This window comes from Mobula hypostoma, chromosome 30 (assembly GCF_963921235.1).
Source record: "Mobula hypostoma chromosome 30, sMobHyp1.1, whole genome shotgun sequence".
In the NCBI taxonomy this organism is placed as follows: Eukaryota; Metazoa; Chordata; class Chondrichthyes; order Myliobatiformes; family Myliobatidae; genus Mobula; species Mobula hypostoma.
In genome coordinates, this window is record NC_086126.1 from 15672583 (window position 1) to 15685282 (window position 12700).

The 12700-nt window shown below is 51.7% G+C and overlaps 1 protein-coding gene across 5 annotated transcripts in view; it reads right to left on the reverse strand.

The window, feature by feature from the left end:
* The window catches only part of LOC134339751 (EH domain-binding protein 1-like), a 125587-nt gene that overhangs the window by 26394 nt on the left and 86493 nt on the right, over window positions 1-12700 (reverse strand). For all 5 annotated transcript variants that reach the window (XM_063036505.1, XM_063036504.1, XM_063036506.1 and 2 more), the window contains 2 exons: window positions 6570-6656; window positions 4210-4588 (listed from right to left, as the gene is read on the reverse strand). In XM_063036505.1, coding sequence (XP_062892575.1) covers window positions 4210-4588; window positions 6570-6656 — 466 coding nt within the window. The remainder of the gene's footprint in view (window positions 1-4209; window positions 4589-6569; window positions 6657-12700) is intronic.

The window sequence follows — 12700 nt, forward strand, 5'->3', positions numbered from 1 at the left end:
CCAGGAGAGGGAGTGATGAACAGATGGAGGAGGGGAGGGGGGATAGTGACAGACTGGGAGGTGGCAGGTGTCGGGATCTGATAAGGGAATAATACAGAGCAAGGAACCAAATAAGCGAGGTGGGAAGGGCAGATGGGAACTGTGGTGGCGGTAATCAGTGGGTGGGTCACCGAAATTGCAGTCCAGGCTCCCTGGGGGCAATGCCAGGCAGGAGCGGGGCGAGCAGCTGGTGGCGGGGCTGCCAAGTCAGAGCCAGGCTGACTGCGGGAAGCCGAGAGCGGAACTCGAAGGGGAAGTGCGAGGCAAAGTGAAAGCCAGCAAACTGAAAAGGGGAAGCCAGAAATATTCTGCAGTCATGTCAGCAGGAGGGGTGGGGTTGTGGTGGGGAGATCGGCCGGAAGACTAAAACTTAGTCGTGTGCAGCAGGAGGCACAGAGTGAAGAACTTATCTTGAAGTTCACCAAGTGCTGTCTCAGCAAAAGATGCAGCTGAAAGTTTTGCTGGATTGGAAACGGACCAAGAGAAGACCTGTTGGGTGCGGATTAACTACCAGATGAACACTACACACTTTATTAAAATTTAGCTTTCAACGCCGGTGGGGGGGCGGGGGGGGAGGGAATTGCCGGCATTCACAGCCCATCCCCAAGTGCCCTTCGAGAAGTGGCGGGGTGAACCGCTAGTGTCCTTCTGGTGAAGGGTCTCCTCCGCGGGGCTGTTGGGGAGGGAGCCTGCGGGGTGGCGGCGGTGCTGACCTGGGCGGGAGGGGCCATTGCGGTGTCTTTTGTGGACGGTGCGCGTTCCAGCCACTGTGCGCCAGCGATGGAGGGAGGAAGTTGGGTTGTGGGTTTGGAGTCCCGATCGCGCCGGCCGCTTTGTCCTGGACGGTGTCAGGTTTTCGGAGAGCTCCAGGCAGGTGCGGAGCGGCTGGCCACGTTTCCTCAGAGCCGTGACGTCCACGGCACAACACAACCAGCTGCAAGGCGGACAGACGGGGTCAGAATCAGGTTCACTACCACCGGCATGTGTCATGAAATTTGTCAACTTAGCAGCAGCAGTTCAATGCAACACATGATAAATATAGAAAGAAAAATTTAAAAAGTAAGAGTATATATATCTCTATATTAAATAGTTAAATTGAATAAGCAGTGCAAAAACAGAAATAATAAAAAAGTGAGATAGTGTTCATGGGTTCGAAGTCCATTCAGGAATCGGAGGGCAGAGGGGAAGAAGCTGTTCCTGAATCGTTGAGTGTGTGTCTTCAGGCTCCTGTACCTCCTCCCTGATGGTGACAGTGAGAAGAGGGCATGTCCTGGGTGATGGGGGTCCTTAATGATGGACGCTGCCTTCCTGAGGCACCGCTCCTTGAAGATGTCCTGGATACTACAGAGGCTGGTGCCCATGATGGAGCTGACTGAATTTACAACTCTCTGCAGCTTGTTTCGATCCTGTGCAGTAGCCCCCACCCACCCCCCGATACCAGACGGTGATACAGCCTGTCAGAATGCTCTCCCTGGTACATCTACAGAAGTTCTTGAGTGTGTTTTAGGTGACAAACCAAATCTCAAGACTCCTCATGAAATCTTGCCTTCTTTAGAGCTGCATCGATAGGTTGGGACCAGGTTAGATCCTCAGAGATCTTGACACCCAGGAGCTTGAAACTGCTCACTCTCTCCACTTCTGATCCCTCTGTGAGAATTGGTTCATATTCCCGCATCTTGCCCTTCCTGAAGTCCACAATCAGCTCTCCGGGTCACAGACCGTCCCAACTTGGAAATCTATCACTGTCAATGGGACGAAATCTTGGATCTCCCTCCCCAATAACCATACCTCACTACTTTTTAAAATTTCTGTTTCTTTTCCCACTACTTATTTTAACTTTAACTATTTAATATACATATTCTTACCGTAATTCAGCTTTTTCCCTCTAAATCATGTAATGCTTTGTACGGCTGCCACAAAGTTGACAAATTTCACGCCGTTTTTTAACATTAAGTGCAATCGTGAACAATAGCCAGCTCAGAAATGCTGATCAAGTCAACTAGTTCCCCTCGTTAAAGTGAAAAAAGGGGGACCTAAGATTATTAGTAATAACGGTAGCGATAGGGTTCTTATAGATCATTTGAATCCACTTATTAAAATTACTACCAAAGCCAAATCTCTCTAATACATTAAACAAATAAGTCCATTCAACTCTATCAAATGTCTTTTCTGCATCCAGAGAAATAACACATTGGGGTGTTTTGGATAATGGTGAATATATAATATTCATCAGTCTCCAAACATTAGAAAAAGAGTAACAGCCTCTAATAAAGCCTGTTTGATCCATAGAGATAATTTTAGATAAAATGTTTTCCAAACGGTTAGTTATTATCTTGGAAAGAATTTTAGCGTCCACATTTAATAGCGAGATAGGTCTATAAGATGAGCATTCAGTCCGATCTTTATCTTTCTTAAGCGTTAAAGAAACAGAGGCTTCATAAAAAGAAGGTAAATTACCTTTCTCAAAAGATTCGTGAAATATTTCCAAAAGGTATGGAGAAAGTAATTTTTCAATTTTTTTGTAAAATCCTACCGAATACCCATCGAGTCCGGGAGCTTTATCTGATTGCATTGACCAGATAGCTTTCTGAATTTCATGCTGAACAATTGGAGCATCAAGGGTCTGTTGATCTTCAGCAGTAATTTGAGGAAATTTAACCTTATATAAAAAAGCCTTCATTTTGGAGGGATCGACAGGAAACTGAGATTTATAAAGATCGGAATAAAAATCCTGAAAAATATTATTAATATCTTCATAATTACTATAATCTCCATTATCTTTACGAAGGGTGTCCATTAAGTCCTTTATTATTTAATATTGCACTGGATCCATTGGCTATAACAATTCATGAAGCTAACAACATTCATGGTATTTCTAGAAATGGGACCATACATAAGATCTCTCTTTACGCAGATGATCTTTTGGTTTATATCTCGAATCCTGAAGAATCTATTCCTAATCTTTTGGAATTATTAAATGATTTTGGGAAAGTTTCAGGATATAAACTCAATTTAAATAAAAGTGAATTGTTCCCTTTAAATGTTCCTGTTTTTATATATAAGGAGATTCCATTTAGAATTGTAAATTCTTTTAAATATTTGGGTATTATCATTACAAAAAAAAAAGTCAACTAGTTCCCATAGAGAACTCTGGCAGGCCAGTCAGATGGTTCACTGCTGCTCAGAGATAACAGGCACAAGGGTCGCTAGCCCCTGTACCCCAGAAACACACCTGAGCGGTGCGGCAGGGGTATGTGCTATGTATGACCTGATCTGAAAGCATCGTGTTGACTCATAACAGATCGTGTTCACGGTGGAACAGCTTGGGGTGATCAGCACTGATGGACAAATTATACCTCCACTAGCCCGCTATATGCCGGTGATATTAAACCCGATTCTGAAGTGGCAGGGATTAGGTTTTCTGTGCGTGGACTGGGGTAACTAGGGCCGGGCAGCACCGATGGAAAAAAAAAGTGCAGTCGACGTTTCGGGCCCAGACCCTTCGGCGGGACGTCTGCAAATTTGCCCGCAAGCGACTTCTCTTTGCGTGCCGAGCAGAACGCAGAGCAGGGAGGCGCAGAGAAAGCGCCACAGCGACCAGAGCGAGGGTGGATCGAGAGGTGAAGGGTTTGCCTTTCCGCTTCCAAGAGGTTCGGGCAAGTGTCCCATAACCGCGGGGTAGAAGACGTCCCTCAGGCTGGCGGGACGTGCGGTCGGGGTTTGATATCCTCTGCCCGATGAGGGGCAGGGGGGGCGAAGAGGGGATGCCCAAGGTGTGTCGGCTGCTCCGCCGAGGCACCGGGAGGTGTCGGTGGGATGGGACTGGTTTCATGGAGGACTAGTACAGCTTCGATGGACCAAAGGGACCCTATAGAGATAGCGGTTATCAGCCGGCAATGTTGGTGCGAGGAGGGACCTGAAAATGGCTTCAAGAGGACTGATTTCCCCCGCCAAAGGGGATTAGCGATCCAGCCCAGCTCTTACAATGAATCGATCCGCGGTCGTTCAGTTTCCCCACAGATTTGCCTCTGCCCCGTCGGGTTTCGAACCTCTGTCGCCGGCCGGTCACCCTTGCAGCTGATTGGACGAGCACTGACCAATGAGGCGGGGGTTCTGGTCACATGGTAACCCCCCAACACACACACACACACACACACACACACAACTTACCCATCCTGCTTCGGTCCTTCGGCCGGTTGCTTAGCAACGGGTTTGGGGGCGACCCCCAGGTCCCGGTCACCCAGCGGGGCGTCTTCGAAGGGATTGGTCGGCCCGGCGGCGCTGGCGATGGCTTGCTGCCGGTCGGAGGGTGACCCCCGCTCGCCGGGCTCTTGGTCAGCCGCTAGGTGCCTGGTCGAGCTCTCTCCCGCGGGGCTCGGGGGCGGCTGCTCCTTCTGGGGGCCATGGTTTGCCACCAGCGGGGCAGGCGGCTCGTCACTCTGCTTGAAAGGGTTTCCATAAGTGACGGGGCAGGGTGGGAGCGAAGGGCCTGGGGTCAGATGTGCCTCGGGTCTGTGCCAGGGCTCTGTTCCTTTTTCTGGGGTGGGAACTGTTGGTGAAGCAGAATGGACTTGATTTAGATTCAGAGTGAAGCTCCCTCCGCACCATCCCGTCACACACTCCCGGGGTCAGACACAGAGTGAAGCTCCCTCCGCACTGTCTCATCACACACTCCCGGGGTCAGACACAGAGTGAAGCTCCCTCCACACCGTCCCATCACACACTCCCGGGGTCAGACACAGAGTGAAGCTCCCTCCACACCGTCCCGTCACACACTCCCGGGGTCAGACACAGAGTGAAGCTCCCTCCGCACCGTCCCATCACACACTCCCGGGGTCAGACACAGAGTGAAGCTCCCTCCACACCGTCCCATCACACACTCCCGGGGTCAGACACAGAGTGAAGCTCCCTCCACACCGTCCCATCACACACTCCCGGGGTCAGACACAGAGTGAAGCTCCCTCCACACCGTCCCATCACACACTCCCGGGGTCAGACACAGAGTGAAGCTCCCTCCACACCGTCCCATCACACACTCCCGGGGTCAGACACAGAGTGAAGCTCCCTCCGCACCGTCCCATCACACACTCCCGGGGTCAGACACAGAGTGAAGCTCCCTCCGCACCGTCCCATCACACACTCCCGGGGTCAGACACAGAGTGAAGCTCCCTCCGCACCATCCCATCACACACTCCCGGGGTCAGACACAGAGTGAAGCTCCCTCCACACCGTCCCATCACACACTCCCGGGGTCAGACACAGAGTGAAGCTCCCTCCGCACCGTCCCATCACACACTCCCGGGGTCAGACAGAGTGAAACTCCCTCACACCGTCCCATCACACACTCCCGGGGTCAGACACAGAGTGAAGCTCCCTCCGCACCGTCCCATCGCACACTCCCAGGGTCAGACACAGAGTGAAGCTCCCTCCGCACCATCCCATCACACACTCCCGGGGTCAGACACAGAGTGAATCTCCCTCTACACTGTCCCATCACACACTCCCGGGGTCAGACACAGAGTGAATCTCCCTCCGCACCGTCCCATCACGCACTCCCGGGGTCGGACACAGAGTGAAGCTCCCTCCGCACCGTCCCATCCCATCACACACTCCCGGGGTCAGACACAGAGTGAATCTCCCTCCGCACCGTCCCATCACGCACTCCCGGGGTCGGACACAGAGTGAAGCTCCCTCCGCACCATCCCGTCACACACTCCCGGGGTCAGACACAGAGTGAAGCTCCCTCTACACCGTCCCATCACACACTCCCGGAGTCAGACACAGAGTGAAGCTCCTTCCGCACCATCCCGTCACACACTCCCGGGGTCAGACACAGAGTGAAGCTCCCTCCGCACCGTCCCATCACACACTCCCGGAGTCAGACACAGCGTGAAGCTCTCTCCACACCGTCCCATCACACACTCCCGGAGTCAGACACAGAGTGAAGCTCCCTCTACACCGTCCCATCACACACTCCCGGGGTCAGACACAGAGTGAATCTCCCTCCGCGCCGTCCCATCCCATCACACACTCCCGGGGTCAGACACAGAGTGAATCTCCCTCCGCACCGTCCCATCACGCACTCCCGGGGTCGGACACAGAGTGAAGCTCCCTCCGCACCATCCCGTCACACACTCCCGGGGTCAGACACAGAGTGAAGCTCCCTCTACACCGTCCCATCACACACTCCCGGAGTCAGACACAGAGTGAAGCTCCTTCCGCACCATCCCGTCACACACTCCCGGGGTCAGACACAGAGTGAAGCTCCCTCCGCACCGTCCCATCACACACTCCCGGAGTCAGACACAGCGTGAAGCTCTCTCCACACCGTCCCATCACACACTCCCGGAGTCAGACACAGAGTGAAGCTCCCTCCGCGCCGTCCCATCACGCACTCCCGGGGTCGGACACAGAGTGAATCTCCCTCCGCACCGTCCCATCACGCACTCCCGGTGCTCTCCGCACCCCGACCCCCCTCTGATCGACGTAGTGACCCAGCTTGTTCAGGAGTTTGGGTTCAGAGGACTCACCTGACTGACCCCTGGTCACCTCTTGCTGAAGCCCAGTCCCGAGGCGATCCTCTTCCTCCTCCAGAACTCCCAGGGGCTCGTTGGTGTCTGAGGGTAGAGCAAGGAAAGTATTGTGGGACTACGGTCAGGGGCCATCTGCTTCCACTCTACATTCAACACTGTCTGCAGGGGTGGGTGGGTGGGTGTGTGTGTGTGTGTGTGTGTGTGCGCGCGCGCACATATATATATATATAGGATGGGGTTTAATAGAGGGCTTTCTCTACTGCAGTGCACACTGGGATACCTTGGCCTCCATATTGACTGCGGCTTCAGTTTACTTACAGCCCTGCCTAAACCTACTAAATCTCCAGTGAGAAGGGGGAGTGGATGGAAATGAAAGGAGTGCTGGGCAAGGAGACAGAGTGCAAGAGAACCTGATACCTAGGACATAAAAGATAGAACAGCTCCGCCCTTCAAACCACAAAGTTGGGCTCAACCAATTATATTAGTAACACTGCACAACAAATGTTTTGCTTCCTGAATACCTTATGGATTTTTGGGCTGCTGATCATGAAAACCACGATGAAATTTCCTTATCACGCACCATTTAAAAAAAAATTTGCCTATATTTGTTACTTCCATTCATAATTCAAGTCAGAATATCTGACGCCAAGATGAAGGAAGGCATTTGTGTTGGTCCATAAATGAATGTCAGGCAATTCGAAGAACTTCTTGTGGGACCGGAGAAAATTGCATGGAAGACGTTCAGGGATGTTGCTGAAAATTTTCTTGGCAACCACAGAGCACCGAACTGCATGCAGCTGGTTGACGACAACATGCTTCAAGCATTCAAGACAATGAAATGCAACATGTCACTAAAGATTCATTTTCTGCATTCCCACTTAGACTTCTTCCCTGCAAATCTTGGCGCTATCAGGGACGAGCACAGTGAAAGGTTTCACCGGGACATTGACGTCATGGAAGAACAATGTCACGGCAACTGGAATCCATCAGTGCTGGCTGATTATTGTTTGGACATTTAAGCAAAGAAGCCTCAGACACTGAAAATCATCAGCAAAGCATCCTTAGCTGAGTTGGACTATTGTCAAGCATCAGCACTGTTATGCAATTAAACACATTATATTCAATAAACGTTAATTTCTTGTTTCTCCAAATTCTTACGTGATACAAGTAGTCTGGAATTAGTTTTGGATTCAACTTCAAGCAGTCTATCAGGAAAAAAAAGACTTTCTGAGGAAGCAACACTTTTGAAAAATCTTCTTGTCCAGTGTTATTAAAAAACAGTGAAGTTGTGATCTTGCACTTTGCTATTTACCTGCGCTGCCCTGTCTCTGTTGCCGTTACACTTTATTCTGCATCGTTACTGCTTTACCTTGTTCTGTGTAATGACCTGATCTGCATGAACAGTATGCAAGACCAGCGTTTCATCGTATCTCAGTTCATGTGACAATCATCAACTGGCAACGGTTCCACTCCTGTTACTTTCACAGATTTCCGGCTTGCAGAGGACATGAGAGGGGTAAGACTTTTTAAAAAAGCCCCAAGGGGCATTCGGTTCTCACAGAGGGTCAGCGGGTGGCGTGGAATGAGCTGCCGGATGGGGGACACGGCGGCAACATTTAAAACTTTACAAGCTACGGTGCTTTAAACTCCTCATCTCAGTTCTGAAGGGGTGCCCCTTTTCTCTAAAGCTCAGCAGGACTGCCCGTTCATTCCCCAGCTAGCCCCCATTTCTCTATCCTTCTCCTTTCTCGTGCCCTCTGGGAAAACAGCCTTACTGGCCCCGAAACCTTTGACAGCACCGGAGTTCCTCTTTCCCTTCCCTACCGCCCCATGACTCAGCGCGGCCCGAACACCACCCTCCGCAGCTTCTGCCTTCTCCGAAGGGACCCTACCTCCAAACACTCCGTTGCCGCCGCTGTCCGCGGGTATCGATGCCCTCAGCCGTTCGTCCCTCCCGGCACTTCCTTGGGGCCCCGCCCCCCCTGCAAGCGGGCCAAGTGCCCCACCTCCTCCCGCGCAACAATGAGGCCGCCCTCGCGGTGGAGGGGCAGCACCTCGTGTTCCGTCTGGGTGGTCTCCAACCTGATGGCGTGAACATCGATTTCTCCTTCCAGTAATTTTCTCTCTCTCTCTCTCCCTCTCCCCCCCCAATTCCCCTCTTTGGTCTTTTACCTCTTCTCACCTGCCTGTCACCTCCCCCTGGGTCCCCTCCTTCTTCTCTTTCTCTTACAGACCACTCTCCTCTCCTATCAGATTCCTCCCTCTCCAGCCCTCGACCTTCCCCACCCACCGGGCTTCACCGATCACCCACTCTGTGCCCCCCCCCAACATTTTTATTCTGGCCTCTTCCCCCTTCCTTCCCAGTCCTGAAGAAGGGTCTCGGCCCAAAACATCGACGGTTTGTCCATCTCCAGAGATGCTGCCCGGCCTGTTGAGTTCCCCCAGCATTTTGTGTGGGTTGCTCTGGAAACTAGAGTCTCGTTTCTTAATCTTTGGATCCATTTTCCTTCTTTTGGGACCTCTATCTTTTTTTCTTTAAGCTAAAATTTCTTTAATTGTACCCTCTCTAAAACTCTGACACAGGTGGGAAAACATCCTCTCCACTCGGACGGGTGTGTAGACCGGAAAGGTTTTCGGGGGAAATGCAGGCAGGTGGGACTTGTTCAGATGGGCATGTTGGCCAGTACGACTCTGACCGTCCTCACACCCGCTCTTGGAGCCTGGTGCGAGAGGCGCTTCAAAACGAGAGCCCTCGAGGGATTTGGGCGACGGACCAGAAAGTGACGTTGAGGGAGAAAATGAGCAAAAAAAAATCTTTTAAAAAAAACAGCAGGGTATAGTCGTACGGCTGATTGGCCTTTGTACAAGTGGTTAGTAACAACGGCCAAGCCCCCAGCCACAACACCAAGAGCCCCCTCTGAGGAGAGGGCTGACCAATAGGAAAGCATGCCAGTTGCAAACAACCAATCAGCATGCATGGTCCAGATAGTGACCCCCCCCACATCACCCTGTAGCCCCTCCCCTCTCACCCTGCTCAACTGCTCAACACCAGGCAGGCCACCATTTGCAGACGAGGGCGCACGGACGCGGGGAAAACATCAAGGGCGTCCTGTGAGGACTGATTTGCGACAGAATTCCTGCCTGACACGTCGATGCAACTGGGGTTTTATTCCACTGAGTTCCTCTCGGAACATAGGACAGTCCCATAAGATATCGGAGCAGAATTGGGCCATTCAGCCCATCGAGTCTGCCCCGCCATTTGATTACTTTCCCTTTCAGCCACATCTTTTTCTACCTTCTCCCCACAACCTTTGAAGCCCTTACGAATCGAGAATGTCTGCCTTAAATACGCCCAAAGGCTCGGCCTCCACGGCTGCCTGTGGCAACCAATTCCACAGCTTCACCACCTTCCTCCTCATCTCTGCTCTAAATGGACGTCCCTCTGTCCTGAGGCTGTGCCCTCGTATTCTGGACTCTCCTACTGACGGAAACATCCTGTGCTCATCGAAACACAGAAAACCCACAGCACAATACAGGCCCTTCAGCCCACAATGCTGTGCTGAACACGTACTTATTTTAGAAATTACCCAGGGTTACCCGTAGCCTCTATTCATGTACCTTTCCAGAAGTCTCTTAAAAGATCCTATTGTATCCGCCTCCACCACCATCACTGGCAGCCCATTCCATGTAATCACCACTCTCTGCGTAAAAAAACTTACCCCTGACATCTCCTCTGTACCTACTTCCAAGCACCTTAAAACTGTGCCCTCTCGTGTTAGCCATTTCAGCCCTGGGGAAAAAGCCTCTGACTATCCACACGATCAATGCCTCTCGTCATCTTGTGCTTGTCCGCTCTATCCGGGCCCTTTCAGAATCCAATAGGTTTCAACAAGATCACCCCCACCTTTCCACCCTCCACCCCTAGTTAGGGGTAGGATGAAGCCTTTCGGTCCATGATGTTGTGCCGAATTAGTTCAGATAGTGACCCCTAATCCCTTCTCCCTGTACGTGGGATAAAACATAGGAGTAAAATTAGGCCATTTGGCCCCTCGAGTCTGCTCTGCCATTTCATCATGACTGATCCATTTTCCCTCTCAGCCCCCCAGTCTCCTGCCTTCTCCCCGTTTCCCTTCATGCCCTGATCAATCAAGAATCTATCAACCTCTGCCTTGAATATAAAGACTTGGCCTCCACCGCTGCCAGTGACAAAAAATTCCACTCAGATTCACCAGCCTCTGGCTAAAGAAAATTCCTCCTCATCTCCGTTCTAAAAGGACGCCCCTCTATTCTGAGGCTGTCCCGTCTGGTCCTAGACTCCCCCCACCATAGGGAAAGCCCCCCCCAGCCCCATTCTCCGCACATTCATACGTCTGTCCAAGAGCCTTTTCAACACCTCTACACCATGACTTTAAAAGATCACCAGTCCGCCCTCCTCACCCCAGGGGAAAACAGTCTACCCAGCCACTCCCCATAATGCAGGCCCTCCAGACCTGCCAACGTCCCCAGGAATCCTTCCTGCACCCTCTCCGGGTTAACGGAGTTGGTAACCAGTACTGTGCTCAGCAGCCTGTTGCCTCGCCAGTAACATCGCGCCCTCACGTTTGGACTCGGTGCCCGGGCCGATGGAGGCCAGCCTGCCGAATGCTTTCTTCAGCATCCTGTCTACTTGTGGCTCCATTTTCAAGGGACCACATACCTGCCCTCCCCATATTCCCTCTCTTCCCAGGGCCCTACCACGTACGTGTGCAAGTCCTGACCCGAGGGCAGAGATAGAGGCCATTCAGCCCATCTATGTTGACTCTCAGAATACTACCCCACCCTCTGATATTGCCTGAATTCCATCCTCCGCAAGTTCCTGTCAACTCTCCCCCACCCCCAGTTCCTACCCCTCACTCAATTCTAAGGGGGCAATTTACAGAGGGCAGTTTAGTTCACTGACACCGCCGGTCATTGGGATGTGAGAAGGAATCCCACAGGGTCACAGGGAGAATGTGCAAACTCTGCACAGACAGCAGACAGACACACACACACACATATCCACACCTCGCAGTACACACAGACTCTCTCTCACACACACACATATCCACATCTCCCAATACACACATAGACACACACACACACACACAATCCACACATCCACATCTCCCAGTACACACACAGATTCTCTCTCTCTCACACACATCTCCCAGTACACACATAGACACACACACACATCTACCAATACACACAGACACACAAATTCTCACATATACACACGCACATTCACCTCCAAATACACACACAAACTCTTACACCCACACAACTCCCAAATCACAGACTCACCCACACACACATTTTCCAAACACATGCAGACTCACCCACACACCCCTCCCAAAACACAGACTCACACACAAACCTCCCAAACACACACAGACTCACACACAAACCTCCCAAACACACACACACTCACACACACACCTCCCAAACACACACACTCACACACACACCTCCCAAACACACACAGACTCACACACACCTCCCAAACACACACAGACTCACACACACTCCTCCCAAACACACACAGACTCACACACACACCTCCCAAACACACACAGACTCACACACACACCTCCCAAACACACACAGACACACACACACCTCCCAAACACACAGACTCACACACAAACCTCCCACACACAGACTCACACACAAACCTCCCACACACAGACTCACACACACCTCCCAAACACACACAGACTCACACACAAACCTCCCACACACCTCCCAAACACACACAGACTCACACACACACCTCCCAAACACACACAGACTCACACACACACCTCCCAAACACACACAGACTCACACACACACCTCCCAAACACACACAGACTCACACACACCTCCCAAACACACACAGACTCACACACACCTCCCAAACACACAGACTCACACACACCTCCCAAACACACACAGACTCACACACAAACCTCCCACACACCTCCCAAATACACACAGACTCACACACACACCTCCCAAACACACACAGACTCACACACACCTCCCAAACACACAGACTCACACACAAACCTCCCACACACAGACTCACACACAAACTCACCCACACACAGACTCACACACACCTCCCA